The sequence below is a fragment of the Mitosporidium daphniae genome, assembly GCF_000760515.2.
Source record: "Mitosporidium daphniae strain UGP3 chromosome Unknown contig-168, whole genome shotgun sequence".
NCBI lineage: Eukaryota > Fungi > Microsporidia > Mitosporidium > Mitosporidium daphniae.
The window spans coordinates 1-7,965 of NW_013546658.1; the positions used below are offsets into that span (position 1 = coordinate 1).

At 39.0% G+C, this 7,965-nt stretch overlaps 5 protein-coding genes across 5 annotated transcripts; 2 read left to right on the forward strand and 3 right to left on the reverse strand.

The window, feature by feature from the left end:
- DI09_168p10 (uncharacterized protein) lies at window positions 1-2,551 on the forward strand (the record flags this gene model as incomplete). Its single annotated transcript, XM_013383474.1, has 2 exons — window positions 1-1,248; window positions 1,367-2,551. Coding segments are annotated over 2 exons (2,433 nt in total), but the record flags the coding sequence as incomplete, so codon positions are not given.
- Window positions 2,552-2,591: 40 nt separating this feature from the next.
- On the reverse strand, window positions 2,592-3,152 carry DI09_168p20 (heat shock protein Hsp20; the record flags this gene model as incomplete). The annotated part of the gene is made up of 1 exon (XM_013383475.1): window positions 2,592-3,152. One exon carries the CDS (start codon window positions 3,150-3,152, stop codon window positions 2,592-2,594), a length of 561 nt encoding a protein of 186 aa, XP_013238929.1.
- A 195-nt stretch (window positions 3,153-3,347) lies between these two features.
- DI09_168p30 (uncharacterized protein) lies at window positions 3,348-5,348 on the forward strand (the record flags this gene model as incomplete). The annotated part of the gene is made up of 1 exon (XM_013383476.1): window positions 3,348-5,348. The coding sequence occupies one exon, from the start codon at window positions 3,348-3,350 to the stop codon at window positions 5,346-5,348; it is 2,001 nt and encodes a 666-aa protein (XP_013238930.1).
- Window positions 5,349-5,871: 523 nt separating this feature from the next.
- On the reverse strand, window positions 5,872-6,139 carry DI09_168p40 (uncharacterized protein; the record flags this gene model as incomplete). Its single annotated transcript, XM_013383477.1, has 2 exons — window positions 5,872-5,985; window positions 6,029-6,139. The coding sequence occupies 2 exons, from the start codon at window positions 6,137-6,139 to the stop codon at window positions 5,872-5,874; spliced, it is 225 nt and encodes a 74-aa protein (XP_013238931.1).
- Window positions 6,140-6,510: 371 nt separating this feature from the next.
- Window positions 6,511-7,965, reverse strand: DI09_168p50 (uncharacterized protein; the record flags this gene model as incomplete). The annotated part of the gene is made up of 2 exons (XM_013383478.1): window positions 6,511-6,669; window positions 6,705-7,965. Coding segments are annotated over 2 exons (1,420 nt in total), but the record flags the coding sequence as incomplete, so codon positions are not given.

The window sequence follows — 7,965 nt, forward strand, 5'->3', positions numbered from 1 at the left end:
CTAACCGAATCTGAAATGAAGTATGTCGGATGGCTAGATCCATCACAGAAAGTATCCTTATCAGACGGGCGACTCTCGGAATTGAGGAATTCATTTCTTCGCTCCTTTTTCTCACGTATTTCGAAATTTTGGGATAAAAAGATACCCACTTCCCCTACACAGCAATCAGATGCCAAAGAAAGAGACTCTTTTAATAATGGGAAATTGCGGTTGAAAAAATATCCAGGCGGATCCGATGTCGCCTCTAATGCTCGCTTAGTAATTGGAGTTTGCCACACTCTTTTTGAAGCAGCTTCGCTGGATGGCTCAGGTTTCGAAATATTTGGCTCATCCATGGAAAAGCTTCCATTCGAAGCTATTGGTTGGGAGCTATACCCCTCTGGATCTGCTGGCGAACATGTTAAGACAAAAGTTGTCACGGATGATGGTATTACGATCGAGATTCTGAAAATTTTTCCAAAAGACTCTTTAAGAAAGCGGATGGTTGTCATTGGAAAGATTGGATTTCAATATTTTGTCGCTATGAAGGGTGCATCGGATATCTTGCTCCCCCAATTCAGATGGTCTTGTGATCAAGATAGAATATCATACTTGCAGCAAAGCATGGCGCTGGGGTCCTCTGGATATCGAATTATGGCCCTTGGTCTTAAATGGCTTCCATCTCGAACAAACGTGGAGGATTTTGATGATGACGAAGAAGACGATCAATTTACATTCTCCTCCATTACGGACCCTTTCGTTGCTGAAGGTTTGATTGGCGTTGATGGTGATCCTCTTTTTTCGTATCTCGGAATGGTGGCGTTTGAAAGTGCCCCCAAAAATGCCTCATTAGCCACTTTGAAGCTGCTTCGTGAATCGGGCCATCAGACTGTTATGATCACTGGAGACTCTATGGAAACCGCAGCCGCTGTTGGTCATCGACTGGAGTTTTTCAAAGAAAATAGTATATTTTCGGTAGACATTGAAGCTCATAATATCGATCATGGCAGCCAAATTCGTCTGTCTGTCAAATGTAATCTGGGAAGTTTTGGTTCCAAGAACGGCCGAGATGATGACTATTTGATTGAACTAATGAATACCGCAGAGTTATTGACGCCCCATCAGCTGTACAGGCGCCTTTCGCGAAACAGCAGACTGATACTTTCAAATTCTGCCTTTTCCGCTTTAATTGAATGGAATGAAGCCTTTTTTGTAAAAAACATCTTACCAAAGGTGTCCGTTTTTGCCAGATCAACTCCAGATAACAAGGTATGCTTTTCCGATTATCCAACTAACCTACTAGTGTTTAGTATTAAGACTATATAAACAACAAGGCCTCAACACGCTTATGTGCGGCGATGGCACAAATGACATTATGGCTCTGCAGCAGGCAGACATTGGAGTTGCATTGCTAGATTCACCTCAGTTTATTAGCGATGGTATTTTTGAAAGACCCAAAAATACAGATGAATCAGCGTTCCAGGATTTCATGGATATTCCAAGAAAGCCGTTTTGGTTATTGAAAAAAATCAGCCAGACCACAACCGATTTTGCCGTGGTGGCTCCATTTACTTCGTACGTTTTGGACATATCCTGTGTAACTAAGATTCTTCGGCTTGGCAGAGCGTCGGCATATTACAGATATCGTCTTTTTCTAGTATTTTTCATTGTCTCATTCCTTTCTGCTGTTGTTCAAGTACTTTGGGGTCTTTCTTTTTTAAACGAAAATTCGATTTTCCTTCTAATTTCGTTCGGTCTTGGCTCATTTTCTTGGGATATGATGCCTGGATTCTTTCGGCTTCTCGCATCTATCTCCTCCCTGGTCAATTTGGTACTGATGTTGATTCGAATTGCATTCAATTTTGCATCGGGTACCCTTATCGCCATGCTGCGAACCATCAACCCCATGCTCGCCAATTTGGCTTTAAAATTGTCAAATTACATTTTAGACCTGTTCTCTCATGTCCAAAGGAAGTTTAAAGAGCTTCGTCAATATGGCGACAATAAGAAGAAACGCAATCCTGACTCTAAGAATTTCCCAGAAGGAGAGAACATTGGAGTGTATGGGTTCTACACGCCCCTGCTGTTGGAAAGGCCTCCTGTTTCAATAATGAACCTTCGTTCCATCCTCATCGGCACTACCCAAGTCCTTTGGCATCTGTTTGTTCTGCAATATTATATTAGGGCCGAACTTTCTTCAATGTTCGATTCCTCTGATGGAATTTTTCTACTCAAAGTGCCCCTTTCGTATCTTTCCTTCTTTATTGTTCTTTCTGTAATTTTCACCAACTACTCCGGGCGCCCGTACGTGCTTCCCATCTATTATAATACCCCCTTGATTTCCATCATTATTTTCCAGATTCTTTATATGATGTACATTATCTATTTCCAATCTGGCCTATCCAATTCTAAGATCAAAAGATTACTGTTCATTGCTTTGGTCGATATAGTGGGGCCATTGGTTATGCTTGTAATATTTACGTTCATTTCCATATTTATTGCCTATTTGAACTGGATCATTCTTGCTTGTTTGATAATTTTTTCCGTTATCACTGTTAATAAACAAAGATAATACTTTACTGGCAGTAGTACATCAATCATTTAGTAAATGACTAAAGGATAGGGATGCTTTTTGGAGCGATGGGCCCCTTCGAGGTTTTTCGTGGAATTTTAATCGCAAGAGTGCCATTGGAAACGGAAGCAGAAGCAGTGTCAATATTAAAGCGATCCGTTGGAACTTGAATTTTCCTCGAGTATTCCAAGAAAGAAGAAAAACTTGACTCCGCGTGTATTTCGGACAGGTAAAACCTGGTCTCCGACTTTTCAGATGAAGGAGTAGGAGAAAGGATAGGATTGCGTTTACAACGTATATTGATCACATCACCGTCTACCGAAATAGAAACATCTTCCTTCTTTATTCCTGGAATTTCGGCATAAATCACAAGTACTGATGGACCTGCCTCTATCAAAGGTTCGTTTGACGAATTCTCGTTTGATGGCTCTTCCCAGATCGAAACAGCAAGCGTTTTAGCAGAATGTGATGCTTGCATCCCATCATCACGAGAAGATGTACATGAGGGCTTTTTATGGGAGCGTAATGAAAAATTGCATGGCGAAGATGAAAATGCTCCATCTCCAAAAAGAATGTTATCGAGAATAAAAAGCTTGTCCATGGATGCTAAAGCATATCAGTTTGCCCTATAAATAGATTGTTGAAGGTAACATTCATGAAAATTCATGAAAAATATTTAACATTCTGGTAAATTCTAGCTTTTTCGGAATTAAATAAATTAATTAATTGATGTAAACGTCTTTTTGATTGGATTATTTTCAATCTTTTAACGATTAAGGATATTATTTTTTCATTGATGATCAAGATCTCCAGCTCGCTGTTCCTTATTGTCCTTTTGTCCTTGCTTCAAGGATTGGTATTAGCTTCCTCTGTAAAGATTCAACCCGCTCATTTATCAATTCTGCCATTAATTTTTCAAGCTCTTGTTATCATTCTCAATCCTTTCAGGCATCTTTCAATATTTTTTAAAAGCGGAATTCCTTCTTCTTCTGATGTGTTTGTTAGCTCTCGTATCTTGATATTATTTTCCATATATTCATTTACCTATTTGCTGAGATTACTGGCGGTAAATAATGTCTTTTCGAATACAAAAATTTTTTCAACTTTAGGAGTCCTTGTTTACGGAATTGTTACAGCCTGCGTTTTGTTGTCTGTTTTTATAGCTCCTTGGAGAATTTTTGTCTTTTTCACCAATTTGACGCCAAATATCGTATTCACATTGGTGGTATCCCTTTTCATGAGCTATCATTTGATTTCTATACAGACTTTAGGATATCTGATAGATACTTCTGACTTCCTATTCCCTTTTCTGTATTTTCGATTGCTATTTGGCCAACCCTCTGAATCCCCTTACTGGTGGCGTTGGCACTATCGCCTATTTGGGGTAATTATTCCAGCCTTTTGCCTTTTAATCGACTATAATCTCAAGTTTTTTCTTATGATAGCTCTTCTGCATATGTTCACGTCTCAATTATTTGTCGCCTGGCCAATTCTTGAAGATTTCGAAAAAAACCTATTGCTGGCTCAGGCTTTTTTGGGGCTAGGACGAGATATAGCGATTTCAGATACTTCCGATATCACTGGCGGCTTTCTTTCTGTCCTTGCAATTGACCAAGAAGCTGGCTCGTACGTGATACCGGCCTTTTTTGAGGCAATTTTTTTGCATCTCATAATCCAGATCCTTCCTGTGCCACGACATCCTAAGGGTTCCCCGATTAACAAACCAATTTTTCTCGCACTATTCTTGTATTTACTCTATACTTGCTGGCTTGGCTCGATCAGGTCGGAAGATTTTTGGAACTTTAAACCTCCAATATTTATGGACTCTTCCAAGTATGACGACCTTATTTCTCAAAGGGAACGGGCAGAATATGGTCTGCTGGTCTTGTCGGCGAAAAAAGCCAGCACATTTTTTACGTGCTGCACGTCTTTTTCTATTTCATCTATCTTTTTTGATTTCATATCGATGTTATTCACTCGATCGACACCATTCACATTTATCATTTCTTTGATGCATGGAGTTTTTGGATACTTTTCTTGGGAGTTTTACACTTTTTTCATCCTAAATGTCCTAAGCTTTGAAATCATGCGAACTAGGTGCCTAATTACTGTTGTCTTTTGGGCATGCACTTTATACTTTACCACACCTCCATTTGTAAAAAAGGACAGCGTAGCAAAGCTTTCTCCGGTCTTTTTTTCAAAGGTCATCCTGTCCTTTATCCAATTAATCTTGCATATTTTTATCTTTCCTGTTGGATCTTTTATCTGGTTTACCAAGGCCCTTTCACTGATAAAGAGAGCAGATCAATTTAGCCTAATGGGTAGCTTTATTTTAAGCGTCTTTGTATTCTCGTGCGCAGAGGCCGAGAACTTTATGTTTTCATACGCAAGAACGCAATTTACTCTTCCATTTTTATTGACCGAGTTTGGAATAGGCTCTGATGGGACATTTTCTGCCTCAATCACAACTATGGATCCGTCGACAACTGTTGATTTCCCCAAAAAGGTATCATTTTACCCACTGGATAGGTCCCCAGTGTCTACTCTTATCGAAAGAATTGTAAATAAACAAAAGCGTGCGGCGAATCCAACTGTGAAAAAAGGCGATTCCCCCGCTTTACCAGGCGCATCACTGCTAGCATCATCCTCATCCTCGGAAAGTGGTATCAATCCAAAGGAACATGTTGCAAAGTCTTCATTGGTAGATGCTTCATCATCTACCTCATTCCGGAAAGCAGCAAAAATTTTCTCTTCATCTGTAATATCCCTCCTGTTGGCTACGATCATAGTCATCTAACGTATATAAATTAATAAAATCTTCCAGAGATCTGTGGTTAGACGCAATTAATTGAAATTCGCTTGGACACAAACACAATGATGCGATAAAATATGGGCCTCTGGTTTAGTATAGGCTTCGATCAGCCCCAAGCCTGGCCGAGAAGATCATAGTTGACAGCAGCGATTATAATGAAATTCTCTCACATTTATTTGAATATTAAAGCTTGAATATGGCTCCTACAATCATTGATCTGGATCTTCATATATTTCTTGCCGTATATTGCATGGATCACATAAAAGGATCATTTCCGTGTCGTCCAAGGCTTTTTGAATAAGATCTGGCAGTTCTTGCCTCTCACGTTTGACTAGGCACACTTCCTTTAGCAAATTCCCATATGAAAAGTTATTACAATACCACTGGAGCTTATCTATCAAACATTAAACATTCATTTAATACGCTCTGCATTTGGAAGCTCAACAACAAGACCAAATGTGGAATGTGCCCTAATCGGTCTGTGTGGTATCATTTCTATTCGGATCAATTATATGCAAATTTTGGTACTGTCCAGAAGAAAAGTGCTACCTTGTGGGACTATAATATCCGCCTTTTCGGAGGTGTCAGGGTCAATTATCTTTAAAAGAAGACTTCCCTTTAACTGAATAAACAATTCCTAGTTGTGATAAATTGATATGACGTACCTCCTTTGTATTTACATGGTAGTCTGGTCGTGAGTTTGGGCCTTCAACTGCAAAAAGCAACAGATCCTCCCCATTCTGAAGGACTGTTGCAGCTACAGAATGAGAGTCCATCGAAAATTAAGGTTTGATTATTTCATGCAATTATTCTTCAATGAGAGCTGGATTTTTTATAAAATTAATTTCCATTTATTTGCTACTCAAAATGAAAGATTGGACCTCTTTCTTGGCTACTGCAGCAGCCATACAATCTCTGTGGATTTTAATAAAAATTGGGATATTTCCAGATGCCGATTCCCCTCCCATCTTTACGATGGAAAGATATTTCGGTACAATCGTAACAAGATATTTTACAAGCGAACATGCCTCATCTTTCAATTAGCATGAAACTTTTACCTGGTGTGACATTTATATTACAATTTGACGATAACCTTTTGGATAATTCTCCCAATAGGAGTACATTTTTACTGAACGTCATAAATATCCTACAAAAAGAAAACATCAACATACGAATCAATTCCTTCTATAAGAGATAGCAGCTTCTGAAGAAGTGGACRTCCAGACAGTCCAGCTACTAAAATTGTATTAGCTGCAGGCAAATTAGATGCAAGTTGGGCATTCCGTTCCTTTTCCTTTGCTCTTATCTATAATTGATAAAGTGGTCAATAAAAATTCATACCCTTCCTAAAAGAGACAACGTTTCCTTAGCTTCGGCCGGAAACAAAGACGTATGAGAATCCGTCTTTTCAGGTAGTACGCTCGGTGTTGTTTTAGAAAATACTGAAGATGAATTATCAAGAATTGAGCCCAATATTTCAGGATATCCTTGGATTCCTGGTAGGCTCTTCCTTGGCAAGGATTCTATACTCGGAAATAAAGAGCCTGGATGAAAAGGTGTAGGCCAAAATTTTGATCCTATAATACAAGAAAGTTCAATAATCTCTTCTGAAGGTGATGACAGCGAATAATTTTTATAAAGCTCATTTAGTAGTCGAGTCCTTAGTATGGAGCGTCTATCTACAAAAGCAGATGGGGAGATCGCTGTCGGTCCTAGATTTGGTGACAATATAGCGCCAGCTCCTTTGATGATCCAGGAAAGAACCCGCCGTCCTTCATGGACAACAACCCAGGGTTCAGCCGCAAGCAAATCAGGCAGGAAATACAAAATACTTTGAAGAAAAAAATGGTCTATCGAGAGGCCCGTCATTAATTCAATTGGACGGCATACACGACAGAAAATGGTAGAAATACCTCTAGATTCGTTAAGGGAGCCGCATTCTTCAAGACTAAAATAGAATTTTTCCAAATCCAGCATTGACTTTGGCAATAACGTAGAGGTCGGAACATCGGTAAAAAGGGTTTGAAGACGGGGTTTACACATTTCCCTTGAAGGTGCTAAATACAATTCAGGTGTACAGCGTTTCTGATCTTTTGTTAATTCCAATTGAGAAGAAAATCTCGTAATCGCTAGGGATTCTTTATGCTTTTCAGATTCAATCAAAAGAGGCTTTGCGATTTTCTCTTCATTTATAATGGCTAACTTTGAGGAATTTTCATAATCAAGACTGGATTCAACTAAGCTTACCGCTTTAGTAGGAAAAATCGAATCTTCAAAGGCGATCCTTTTGTTTTGATCAAGAAAATGCATATTGCTTTCTGTGCTTTTGCTTTCTGTGCTTTTTTTTTCTATGATTTTGTTTTCTGTGCTTTTGCTATCTATTTTCTTGTTGTCTGTGCTTTTGCTATCTATTTTCTTGTTGTCTGTGCTTTTGCTATCTATTTTCTTGTTTTCTATGATTTTGTTGTCTATGCTTTGCTCAGTCAAGAGAGATATCGAGGAAAAGTCGTGGGGCTTATTAAAAGCTAGCAACGAGTCTTGGGATCTACACTTACTCTTTGAAAATCCAAACGATTCTAGGGTTTTGGAAGAAATTCTGGCT